The sequence below is a fragment of the Saccopteryx leptura genome, chromosome 3 (genome assembly GCF_036850995.1).
Source record: "Saccopteryx leptura isolate mSacLep1 chromosome 3, mSacLep1_pri_phased_curated, whole genome shotgun sequence".
Taxonomy (NCBI): domain Eukaryota; kingdom Metazoa; phylum Chordata; class Mammalia; order Chiroptera; family Emballonuridae; genus Saccopteryx; species Saccopteryx leptura.
Genome location: NC_089505.1, coordinates 79,390,151 through 79,403,234, shown reverse-complemented (window position 1 = coordinate 79,403,234; position 13,084 = coordinate 79,390,151). Strand labels below are relative to the sequence as shown.

The 13,084-nt window shown below is 48.8% G+C and overlaps 2 protein-coding genes across 2 annotated transcripts in view; both read left to right on the top strand.

The window, feature by feature from the left end:
- Window positions 1-13,084, top strand: part of LOC136399388 (leukocyte immunoglobulin-like receptor subfamily A member 3) — a 117,503-nt gene that overhangs the window by 52,002 nt on the left and 52,417 nt on the right. The gene's annotated exons all lie outside the window — the stretch shown is intronic.
- Window positions 5,676-10,410, top strand: LOC136397157 (leukocyte immunoglobulin-like receptor subfamily A member 6). The gene is made up of 8 exons (XM_066371737.1): window positions 5,676-5,724; window positions 5,894-5,929; window positions 6,093-6,377; window positions 6,521-6,823; window positions 7,006-7,302; window positions 7,553-7,855; window positions 8,711-8,761; window positions 10,337-10,410. The coding sequence occupies exons 1-8, from the start codon at window positions 5,691-5,693 to the stop codon at window positions 10,408-10,410; spliced, it is 1,383 nt and encodes a 460-aa protein (XP_066227834.1). The 5' UTR covers window positions 5,676-5,690.

Below are 13,084 nucleotides of genomic sequence, written 5' to 3'. Positions count from 1 at the left end.
GGCAGGTGTTACTGTGGCTGCACTTTAAGCATGTGCAGTGGAAGCCAGAACAGTCAAAACTTATTCTTCTCTTTGGACGAGTCATATTCCATTGTGTACATGTACCACACCTTGTTATCCATTTGTCCATTGATGAACACTTGGGTTGCTTTCATAAATTTGTTACTATAAATAATGCTGCAGTGAACATAGGGATGAATATGTTATTTTGAGTTAGTGTTTTCATTTTTTTAATTAAATACTCAGATTAAATAAATGTATAAACTCAGTTCCCCAGCTACACTAGTCAAACTCAGGTGCTCAGAAACGACATGTCACTGTTGATTGCCATGAACCACAGAGCACTTGCATGACATTTTCATCTTGGCAGAACATAAGAGCTGTTTTATTTTTTTATTTATTTTTTAACCTAACCCTAAGAGCTGTTTTAGATCGATGATGCCAAAAAAGAAAGAGTTCTCATTCCCATGGATCTTGGTCTCATGCAGGAATTTTACAGGAAATGGTCATATTTAACATTAATTATGAGATGACCATGTCTAGTGAAATGTGAGTAACAAGCTGAGTCTCCCCATGGAATATCTTATCACTTCCTACATTTTTTTTAAAAATTCTGCCATATATAGTTTCACACAAACCCTGAGACCCTCACCTCCTGTGTGTATATTCTGTCGGGACCCACTGTCCTCTGGAGAGAAACCAGACATCGTTTTTAGCACACAGTACAACCGGGGACCTTGGTTCTGTTGACCTGTCCATCTTACCCTCTATTCTTTTACTTTCTAATTAAATCACTATCTGTGCCAACAACGCACAAACTGCCACATAAAATAAACTGTCACTTGGCTCTTGGAATTGGAATTTGTTATTTTTCCAACACACCCATTTCTAGCTTTCTTGAGCATTCCAGCATGAGTACCATTTTGATGTCAGTGTCACTGTCTCACAGCCATAGTTACTCTGCTCCCCAAGGGTTTGTGCACCCTGCCCACATGCCCCACGTGCCGACTTACAATTGATGGCTCTGCACTGGCCCATTGTGCCTGGGCCGTGAACTGTGTGAAGCAGGAGAATGAAAACTCTCAGGTACCCTGTTTCAGGGGCTGCTCTACCTGTGACCCCTTCTGGTGGGTCCACTCTGGGGTGTGTGGGATCCAGGACAGAACAAATGCTCATGGTCATGGTGCGTCCCACATGCTCCAGCCACAAAGACACCAAGCATTTCCCTATCTGAAAAGCATTTCTCTCCCAACCCGCCAATCAAAATCTCAAGGTCTTTGAAGTGACCAGGCTCCCATCAGGGCAGTGGCTTGTCCATTGAGCAGAACTTCTTAAAACACCTGAAATAGAATTATGTGCATGGGTTGACACTGATCAAATCTCTGGGTCCATGTTTTCTCACAAGGGACGGGACCCCAGCTAACTCTCCTGGCAGTGGGACACCAAAGTGATCGCCCTCCCCAAGTTCTCTCCTTCCTGGGGAGTTATTGTGCTCTGAGCTTTGCTGAATCCCAGCACTGATTACCTTGGCTCCCCCACAGGCTGCTGCCAAGGCACAAAATTACTATCCGTGCAGAGCCTAAACCCTGAGGGAGCAATCAGTGAGCAGTGCAAGCTCTCCCATTGGCCTGGAATGTTGGTAAAGGCTCACGGTCCACCGTGCTGAAATACAAAACAGACGTGTTCACTGAAGACATTTAATAGAAAAAACAAGCTGCAAATATGGAGCACAGTCTGGAGCACATATTTAGGGAAAGCAGTGTTATTGTTTTTTATAATTTGAAGTCAGGCTCCCTGGTCCAGTAAACTTCAGACTCACCTTTCAGCTGTAGAACAGACTTGGAACAAAGAGGAAGTTCTGAGAGACACCACTCAGACAAGGTTTATGAAATGTCCCAAGATCTGGACTACAAAACCCTGATGAAATTGTCCATGTGGATCTGAACAAGCTGAGAAGAGCATTTTATTATCATGTATCCAGACAGCGTGGCTTGTCCCCCACTCAGCAATGCTAAGTCATGACAGCTGTTTGACATTACTTTCATTCAATTTCATCCTTTTGTTAGTTTATGTGCATATTTTCTAGAAAAAGTATTTGAGACCTATAACTGTATTTAGAAGCTAACAGTAATTTTAACCTCCTTCCTTTCCCCATTCTCTGTCTTAAGAGAGTATTTTAATGAACCAGCAATTGCATCTTATGCAGGAGTGACACAGCCCGTAGTTGGGGCCTGTCCAGAGCCCTGAGCTCACTCCCGAGCCCGTCTTGACCTGGAAACGCATTGCTGTCAGGCTGAGGTGCCTCGCAGTGCCCTGTGTTATATTAAACATGAGAAAAGGACACCCAGTTCTGGGGCTTGAGTAATCTTATTATCAAAGGGGCTGTGGAAAGTTACTGTAAATGAGAGCGTGCATATAAATTCTTTGTCTCTGATGAGTGACCTTTTCAGAAACTGCATTGTCCCTTATAAAGATACAACAATTTATTTGTGTGTGCTCATACAAGAAAGGCCACAGAGAGAGTTTCCACAAACACCTCTATTTTTATTCTAAAGTTAAAACCACAGAAAAAAAACAAACTTGTTTTGGGGCTGGATGTGTGTGTGAGTGTGCGTCTGTCTCCGTGTGTATGAGTGTATGAGTAACGCAGAGGGTGAGTCTGGGAACAGACTAGGGGATGGTCATGGGAGACCTTGGGTCTCTGTCCCTGTGAGCACGCTGCTGGGGAGACCCTGAGTCACTGCTTTAGGAACAGAAGCCTGCAAACCTGCTGTTGCTGTGACACAGTGTCACCTTCTCTGCCCCAGGTCCCTCCAGCTTGGGCCGCAGGAATGTGTTGGACTTTGAATGCACCCTCCAGTGCCTTGCACACATGGTGGAGGCTGGAGTAGAGATGGGGGAGCCCTGGTTCCTCCTCAGCCTGGTCCCTACAGGAACCCCCTGGAGGTTTATTTATTCAAAGGACAGGCTGGTCCTGGAATGTGTGAGATGTCCTACACATACATTTAGGTCTAAGAGCAACATGCCAGCATTTGGAGGCAAAAGAGACAAAAAAATGTGAGGCAGGGATGCAGTTCATTGTGTCCCATAGACTCTCCCAACTGGTCCAGCACCACTGATAAAAAAGTCCATGATCTCCCCACTGCACTGCAGGGGTCTCTGTCATGATTCAGGTGACTCTATACGAGGGTCTGAGTCTGAATGTTTTCTTCACTAGATAAGTAATTTCTGCTTTTCTATTTCTCACATCTCCCAAATCTCCACCTGATTTGAATGACAGGTTTACTGCATCCATATCTCAGTCAAGGTAAATTCTCATCACATTTGTGGGGGTGAGTGGCATCACTATGTGACAAATGACAGTAGTGAGATCAAAAGCAGAATAGTCTGTTGAGTGACGTCCCACCATTCAGTATATGTTGGTGCCACAATTTGATATCTGACCAGCATGTGTGCATGTGTGTTTGTGTGTGTGATTGCCTTTGATCAAGACTTGTGAATGTCACTGTTGTCTGAATCCTGAAGAGTCCCCATGGTGTGAAGAACAGAGTGACACCAGCATCAAGACTGCTCTGAAGAGAAATAATGCAAATGATTTACCACAGGGAGAGGGAGGAGGAGGAGGTGGAGGAGGAGGAGGAGGAGAGGAGGAGGAGCAGGTGGTGGAGGAGGAGAGAGATCCTGCTGCTCACAGAAACAGAAACATAAAATCAGGTGGAAACTGAGTAGAACCTGCATTCCAGGGCCAGGAGGGACAGCTGGGCTCCCCTGTGGGGGCAGAGTGTATGACACAGTCCCTCCCCCAACCTCATCCCCCTCTTCTTAGCTCACTGTCATTGGGGTGCCCTTGGTGACTCCAGTCAATGGAAGCAGGGAGGGAAGGTCATCTCCATGTCAATCTTTCCAGCTAACATTTTGGAATCTGTCCATGTTGCTCAAAATATTTCCATGGTCCTCATGGTCTTAAAGGTAAATTCCAGACTCTTCTTTCTAAACTAAAGGCTGTTCACGATCACCCAGATGTGACCCTCTGACCTCAGCCCTCACATCAGTTTTCTCTATTTCACTGGAACAGTCACCCTGTGAACACAGATACACGCGCACACATATACACTCTTGCACACATCACACACACACTCACACACACACACACTCACACACACACACACACCATTTTCTGTTGACCATTTCCTTGCTCTCCATATCTGCTCCCACAGAGCTCTGTACAACTAGCAAATTCCTGCCTAAGCCCTCAGCTGACAGCACAGGACTAGAACCAACACTGAGATTCCTTCTTCTCATTTCTCTTTTCTACATGTGTCTGCGACTGCTGAGGGCTATGCAGGATGGCGTGATGTGTATATGTAAGCATTCATGTGACAATGCTGGAAACACAAGAACTAGAATTCAATTACACTTGATACTATATTTTATTGACATAGGTTGTATTTCTCTAGTTCAATTGTAACACATGGCACATGTGATCTTTATCATTAAGTCTGACCCCATCAGTCCATTCCTACACATTCCTTTTGTCTTATAGATGTAACCCAACATCCTTGCATGGTGCAGAGGACACCTGTGACCCGTCACAACCTAACCCACTCCTGCTCCTGTCAAAAGAACCTCTATGTTCTAGGATTCTCTAGAATGTTCTTCCTTCTCAAGAAGTCTCACTCCCACTCTTCAGAAGTTTGCCTCTTCAAACAGCCATTCCCTCCACCATTCCAGTGATGGTCCCAGTTGTTCTCATATTTTCTCTCATTTCTCTTTTCTCAGTAAAGTAATTGCAACAATAGCTCTAGAAGTCCCATATTCAACTAAGAAAAGTTCTCAAAACACAGGAAATGGGTCTCTTGGGTCACAGCTGTATTTCTGGTTCTGGCACAAGTACTCAGTAGAAAGTAGGTGATCAGTAATTACTTGTTTGTGGATGACTCAAAGACCAGAAATAAATTTAGTTTGTGGAAGGCTGAGAAAATAATTAATAAGTTCAATATGGTGCCAGTCACAGTTGGGGGTCAGCTCAGCACAAGAATTTGGGCCCTCCTGGCCGGTTGGCTCAGCGGTAGAGCGTCGGCCTGGCGTGCGGGGCACCTGGGTTCGATTCCCGGCCAGGGCACATAGGAGAAGCGCCCATTTGCTTCTCCATCCCCCCCTCCTTCCTCTCTGTCCCTCTCTTCCCCTCCCGCAGCCAAGGCTCCATTGGAGCAAAGATGGCCCGGGCGCTGGGGATGGCTCCTTGGCCTCTGCCCCAGGCGCTAGAGTGGTTCTGGTCGCGGCAGAGTGACGCCCTGGTGGGCGTGCCGGGTGGATCCCAGTCGGGTGCATACGGGAGTCTGTCTGACTGTCTCTCCCCGTTTCCAGCTTCAGAAAAATACAAAAAAAAACAAAAAGAATTTGGGCCCTGTCTCCTCTGAGCAGGAGATCAGACCAGGCAGAATGCTGGGATCAGAGGAGACCCCAGGTCTGGGCTGAGTGTCTCCACAGACCCTGGACCCTGCCTGAACTCTCATCATGGAAAAACCAGAGCCAAGCGCATGGGGGGAGGGGTGTCCCCTTGCTGTGTGTCCACAGCTGTGGGAACCCGGAAGGACAGCAGCCCCTGACTCACCACATCCTGTGCGTCTCTGTCCTTCAGGCCCAGGGGCTCCTCCATCTGCAGAGCGGGAGCACTCCGAGCAGACGCCATGCTGTCCCTCCTCTCCACTCTTCTCTGCCTCGGTCAGTTGTGGACACGGGGAGGGGGTTAATAGGAGGGGATGAGGTGGTTACACCCTCTTGTTCATGGGGAACCTCAGGACTCAGTCAATCCCAAGTGAACAGGGCCCTAATGGGAAGGGAATCAGCTCAGACGTCCAGGTGCAAGTCTCTGACAAGGACTCTCTTCCAGGGCTGAGTCTGGGCCAGAACAACAGCGTGCAGACAGGTGAGTCCTCCCCAGGCTCCATGTCCCACCTCTTACTTCACCCGATGGGGCTCAGGAGGGAGCACAGATCCTGGCACGAGGTGATAGAACAGGAGGGTGTTGGGCTGAGCTGGGAATGAGGAAGGGGAGAGTCTTTGTAATGCAATCTCTGGTTTCCTTCCAGGGACCCTCCCCAAACCCACCATCTGGGCTGAGCCAGGCTCTGTCATCCCCTGGGGGACTTCTGTGACAATCCGGTGTCAGGGGACCCTGGAGTCCCAGGAGTTCTATCTGTACAAAAAAGGAAAACAGGTCCTTTGGAACTCACAGTCCCCATGGAAGCTTATGAGAAAGGGTGCTTTCTCCATCACACACATGACAGAGCATGACGCAGGGAGATATCACTGTAACTATCTCAGCTCCAATGGCTGGTCTGAGCTCAGTGACCCCCTGGAGCTGGTGGTGACAGGTGAGAGGACACTCAGGGTCCCAGCCTCAGGCTCTGTCCTCAGGAAGGTCTGCTCTCAGGGGGTCTCCCCTCTCACAGCCCAGCCCTGGGGGACATGAGGGAGGGGTGAGCCCCATCTAACATGCTGCCTCCTCCTCTCCTAGGATCCTACAGAAAACCCAACCTCTCAGCCCTGCCCAGCCCTGTTGTGACCTCAGGAGGGAACGTGACCCTCCAGTGTGGCTCAGTACAGGCATTTGACACGTTCATTCTGACTAAGGAAGGAGAACACAGGCTCTCCTGGACTCTGGACTCACAGTCACACTTCAGGGGGACATACCGGGCCCTATTCCCTGTGGGCCCCGTGACCGCCTGCCACAGGTGGGTGTTCAGATGCTACGGCTGTCACAGGGACAGACCCCAGGTGTGGTCACAGCCCAGTGATGCCCTGGAGCTCCTGGTCTCAGGTGAGTCTCACTCTTTATCCATGGATTCGTTGCCATAAAGGGAGCCCCATTGGAGAGGGTGGGAGGGGAGCACAGGGGCTACTGGCCAGAGACACAGAGAGAGACAGTGAGACCTGGGACAGCACAGGAGAAGACATTGTATGGGAGGAGCAACCGCTGTAACTCACGTCTGGTCTCCCCAGGTGTGTCTCAGAAGCCCTCCCTCCTGACCCAGCAGGGCCCCATCGTGGTCTCTGGACAGAGCCTGACCCTCCAGTGTCACTCTGATGTCAGATATGACAGATTCCTTCTGTTTAAAGAGGGAGGACTTGACCTCCCCCAGAGCCTTGTCCTGCAGCCCCAGGCTGGGCTCTCTCAGGCCAACTTCTCCCTGGACACTGTGAGCAGCTCCCACGGGGGCCGGTACAGATGCTACGGTGGACACAACCTCTCCTCTGAGCTGTCGGCCCCCAGTGACCCCGTGGACATCCTGGTGGCAGGTGAGGGGCCTGTGGGTTCAGTCAGGGACCCAGACTCTGCACAGGCCCTGCTGGGGGATCTCAGGTGGTGATGGGCAGAGTGAACGTGCAGGGTCCCAGGGAGGGGGACAGAGAGACAGGGGATGGGAGGGGAGGGGAGACTCAGAGAAACACAGACAGAGAGAGAGGAGGGTCCTCAGAGAGAGGCCTGCTGACTCTCAGGTCAGAAAAAGGTGACAGGTAACCCCTTACCCACCCTCCCTCTCTCTAGGATGGCTCCCTGACAGACCCTCCCTCTTGGTGCAGCCGGGCCCCACGGTGGCCTCAGGAGAGAACGTGACCCTGCTGTGTCAGTCACAGAGCCCGACGGACACTTTCCTTCTGTCCAAGGAGGGGACAGCTGATCCCCCCCTGCGTCTTAGGTCAGAGCTCCGAGCTCAGCAGTACCAGGCAGAGTTCTCCATGAGTCTTGTGATCTCAGCCCACGGGGAGACCTACAGGTGCTACAGCTCAAACAGTACCAACATCTACCTGCTGTCACACCCCAGTGAGCCCCTGATGCTCCTGGTCTCAGGTGAGGGGACAGTGACCTTGTCCTTTCTGAGCTCAGTCTAAGGGCCTTGTCCCCAGGAAAGGTCCAGCTGTGATGGCAGAGAGGGGGATTTAGTGGTGGTCACCCAGGGGGGTCTCTACCCCTTAGAGGCCCTGTCACCCCTCTCCACCTGTTTCCTGCACCTAGGTCCAGAATGTGTCAGGCAGGCAGCAGGAGGGTCTTAAGGAGGTCACAGTGCAGACAGAGGACAGAGTCTGAGTGACTTGTGGAATCCAGGGTCACCAGCGGCTCCTCACCCCCTTCCTGTCCACATTCTCGTGGCCCTTGGCAGGTCCCAGCCCCCCCCCCACCAGGGCCCATCTCCACAGCTGGTGAGTCACTGAGGACTCTGCTCAGAGGGAGCACAGACCAGCTCAGGGCAGTTCTGAGGGTCTATCAGGGGATCCAGTGTCCCCCAGACACTCAAGGATGGGCTGTGTCCCAGGGGCAGGGAGGCAGGCAGAGATGCTGAGATCCACAGGGCTCCCAGGGCCCTGAGGCCCCAGCAGGTGACAGGTGGGTGGTCGTGGCAGAGGGAGATTCTGGAACCCAGCCTACCTAAGGGACATCAGAGCTCATGTAGGGAGACAGCAGACCTCACACCTTGGCCACCATCCTGATTTCCAGGAGGCTCTGAGGATTCCTCCCTCACCCCCACGGCATGAGGCCTGCAGAGGGGTAAGTGAGCGATCCACAGGGATCCCAGGGCTCTGAGGCGGGTGATGACATGAGTGGTCATGGTAGTGAGATCTTTTGGAATTCAAGCTGTCCAGGAAACATCTGGGTTCAAGTGATAAGATGGTAGCCCTCACTAATCACCTTTATCCTGATCCCCAGGAGGCCCTGTTGATGCCCCCACTGCCCCCAGAGAGTCCGGCTGGAAGAGCTGTAAGTGGGGGTCTCTGTGGAAAGTTGGTGGGTTCATCCATGGGCACAAGAATAGAGTCATATACAGGCTCAGGCACCTGTGGAGACACTGACACAGACACACCTTCCCCTGTGTGGCCTCAGTGACCCTGACGGTAAAAGGAGAGAATCGTGGCCCAGAGCTCAGATTTCCTTTCAGTTCTGATCTGAGCTCCTGGGAGAGGGGGCCTCACAGGGAAGCTCTTGGGATGTGCTATTCTGAGGACTGTCTCATTTTTTAGCAGTAAAAGTGATGGTGTCAGGGAGCAACAGACAGGACAGGGATACAGGGCATCCTTTTTCTGTCCCTGAGCTCTGACTCACCTCACAGAGAGGGGACAGGTGTCAGACCTGGCTCAGTTCCCGGCTCTGCTGCCACTGCTGTGGGGCCAGACTGTCCCTTCTCTCCTCTGAGTGTCAGGTTCTCCTCTGTTCATCCCAGGTTCCATCCTGCTCACAGGCTGCTGTGAGGTCAGGTGACATAAGGACCCTCACAGAGCTCAGGAAAGCAGGGTCCCAGCCCAGCCTGACATCCCTCTCTCTAGGACGACTCCCTGGCAGAATCTTCTCTTGCAGCCAGGTACTTGGTGACCTCAGAAGAGAATGTGACCCTGCTGTGTCACTCACATGTCTTAAGGTCACTTTTATACTTCACAAGAATAATTCAGTTCACCCGCACCCACGTTACTGTTTATTAGATCACACTATTTAGTTGGGTCCAACTAGACCCAGTTCTCCATGAGTCCTGAGAACTCTGCACAGTGGAGGCCTACAGGTGCGACAGCTCACACAGCACCAACCTCTCTGTCCTGTCACAACTCAGTGACCCTGCTTGAAGCACCACCTGATCTCAGGTGAGGTGATTGTGATGCTGTTTTTCCTGAGTTCACTCAGCTTGAGGCCCTGTGTCTGCAGAGTCTGAGGCAGTGATAAATGAGGGAGTTCAGGGGCCCACAGAGGATGACAGTCACCCCTCCTGCATGGCCCCTGGTCAGTCAGCTGCTGAGTAAGTGGGGTCTCTGAACACTAAAGGAGCGAGTTTACAGGGTCTGCTCTCAGACTAAACGCTGAGCACAGCAGTCAAGCATCCCTGTGTCATGACCATGTTTGTCACTGTTCCTGAGCTCTGGGCACAGGTCCCTCTGGTCCACAGTGAGTCCGTGCAGGGTCAGTGTCACAGGAGGCTGAGAGGACCCAATGAGGAGACCAGGGAACCTGGCAGAGGGGACACAGGGTCACTAGGGGACTGGGCAGAAGTTATGACCTGAGAAACAAGGCGTCTGAGAGCACAGAACCAGGGGGAGGTCGTGTGTTTGTAAGTCCTCACTCCCGCCCTCATTTCATGGCTCTCAGAGCACCTGACACCATCAGCCCATCACAAAGCAAGTCAGACCTCAAGAGTGGTGAGAAGGAGAAGTCCTCAGTTATGGGGCTGGTCTCACAAGGTCATTTCTCTGATGGGAAAGTAGGAGTCCTGGGTGGACATCCAGGGTCCTGTGGTGACTTTGACCTGCCCTGACCTCTGTGATCTCTTTGTCCACTTCCAATACTACACAGTGGAGAACCTCATTCGCATGGGTGTGGCTGGACTGATCCTGCTGGTCCTCGGCGTGCTGCTATTTCAGGCTTGAAACAGCCAGAGAAGGACCGCTTATGCTCCCAGGACGTGAGCACAATGCAGAGGGCACAATGCAGTGTTCAGGAGGTGGAGCCTTGGAGCTCATGTGATGACCCAGGAGGTGGTGGCAGAAAGTGTGGACCATGTTTTAGGGAAACTTTCTTCTGAGACTGTGAAGTGGAATAAACAGGGTTTGGGTGCAGGAAATGTCTGCATGCTCCCTGCACAGGACTCTTCCTCCATTAAATGTGTATGTTCTCTCCCTATCTAAGGTTGACTGTAACAATCCTCCATCATTCCACATGCCTGTGACATGTGGGTCCATTGCACATGGCTGGTTTGGGTCCACACACCTAATACCTCATGGTCTCCTGCGCCTTTTGGTCTAGAAATAGTCTTTATTTCTAATCTCCAAATTCCCAGATGGACAGAACATTGTCTTTGTCTTTTTACTTCATTAACTGCATAATTGGACAAAATCAGATCTCAGCCTGGAAGAAATGAACCCAAAATGATGCCTCCCACCCTCTCAAGGACCCACCATCCTTCTGTCTTCCTCAGGTGTCACCTGCACCATTTCCCCAGATGTCATCACTGATGCTGTAGGGACAGCTTCATGGAATGATGCCTCTAAAGGCAATAATATTTTTCTTTTCTTTTTTTTTTTTTTTTTATATATAATTTTATTTTTTTAATGGGGTGACATCAATAAATCAGGATACATATATTCAAAGATAACAAGTCCAGGTTATCTTGTCGTTCAATTATGTTGCATACCCACCACCCAAAGTCAGATTGTCCTCTGTCACCTTCTATCTTGTTTTCTTTGTGCCCCTCCCCACCCCCTATCCCTCTCCCATTCCCCCCTCCCCCCCCGTAACCACCACACTCTTATAAATGTCTCTTAGTTTCACTATTATGTCCCACCTACGTATGGAATAATACAGTTCCTGTTTTTTTCTGATTTACTTATTTCGCTTCGTATCATGTTATCAAGATCCCACCATTTTGCTGTAAATGTTCCGATGTCATCATTTCTTATGGCTGAGTAGTACTCCATAGTGTATATGTGCCACATCTTCTTTATCCAGTCATCTATTGATGGGCTTTTTGGTTGTTTCCATGTCCTGGCCACTGTGAACAATGCTGCAATGAACATGGGGCTGCATGTGTCTTTACGTATCAATGTTTCTGAGTTTTTGGGATATATACCCAGTAGAGGGATTGCTGGGTCATAAGGTAGTTCTATTTTCAGTTTTTTGAGGAACCACCATACTTTCTTCCATAATGGTTGTACTACTTTACATTCCCACCAACAGTGTATGAGGGTTCCTTTTTCTCCACAGCCTCTCCAACATTTGCTGTTACCTGACTTGCTAATAACAGCTAATCGAACAGGTGTGAGGTGGTATCTCATTGCCATTTTGATTTGCATTTCTCTAATAGCTAAAGAAGATGAGCATCTTTTCATATATCTGTTGGCCATTTGTATTTCTTCCTGGGAGAAGTGTCTATTCATATCCTCTTCCCATTTTTTTATTGGATTGTTTGTTTGTTTGTTGTTGAGTTTTATGAGTTCTTTGTATATTTTGGATATTAGGCCCTTATCTGAGCTGTCGTTTGAAAAAAATCATTTACTATTTTAAATGATTTGATTTGTTAAATTTTCCAGAGTCTGGATAAAAATATAATCAAATGCTATTCAACCATGAGAAGGAAGGAAGAAGTATTGGCATTTGGGACAATGTAAATTTACATTGAAGGCAAGTTTTTTTCTATGTGAGATACATCACACAGACAAAAATAAATACTGAATGATCTCATGTCTATGTGGAAACTATAAAAGCCAAACTTGTAGAAAAAGGGAGTGGAATTGGAGTTACTGTGCAGAGTGCGGGGAAAGGAGAGATGTTGGTCAAAGAAGATAAACTTCCAGATATGAGGTTAACAAGTCCTGAAGGTCTGATGAATAGCATAGTGATTACACTTGAGAATACTGTGTTATATATGTGAAAATTATAAGGAGACTGTAAGTTAAAAATGCTCCAACACTTTTATTACCTGTCTTGTTGATAGTAGCCAAGCTAACAGGTGTGAACTATATCTCATTGTAGTTTTGATTTGCATTTCTCTAGTAACTAGTGAAGATGAGCATCTTTTCATATATCTGTTGGCCATTTGTATGTCACCCTGGAAGAAAAGAATGTTCAGGTTCTCTCTCATTTTTTTTTTTTTGGACCTCTCCAATTTTTTAATTGGTTTGTTCTCTTGTTCATTCCTGAGCTTTTTGAGTTCTTTATATATTTTGGATATTAACCCCTTATCAGAGCTGATGTTTGCAGATATCATCCCCCATTTAGTGGGCTTTCTATTTGTTTTGTTATCAGTTTATTTTTCTGAGCAGAAGCTTTTACGTTTAATATAGGCCTGTTCATTTATTTTTAACCTTACTTCCCTTGCCTTTGCAGTCAAATTCATAAATTGTTCTCTATGGCCAAGGTGCATGAAGAAAGAATAGTGCTTCCTCAAAAAACTAATAATAGAACTACCATATACCCAGCAGTCCCTCTGCTGGGCATCTCCCTCAAAACTCAAAAGCATTGGTACATAAAGACACATGCACCCCCATATTCATCACAGCATTATTCATGGTGGCGAGGACATGGAAACAATTAAAGTGTCCCTAA

Coding starts and splice junctions, on each gene's coding strand:
- LOC136397157 (XM_066371737.1), top strand. CDS start 5,691: ATGCTGTCCCTCCTCTCCACTCTTCTCTGCCTCG. Junction 5,725..5,893: donor CTCCACTCTTCTCTGCCTCG/GTCAGTTGTGGA, acceptor ACTCTCTTCCAG/GGCTGAGTCTGGGCCAGAAC. Junction 7,303..7,552: donor CGTGGACATCCTGGTGGCAG/GTGAGGGGCCTG, acceptor CCCTCTCTCTAG/GATGGCTCCCTGACAGACCC.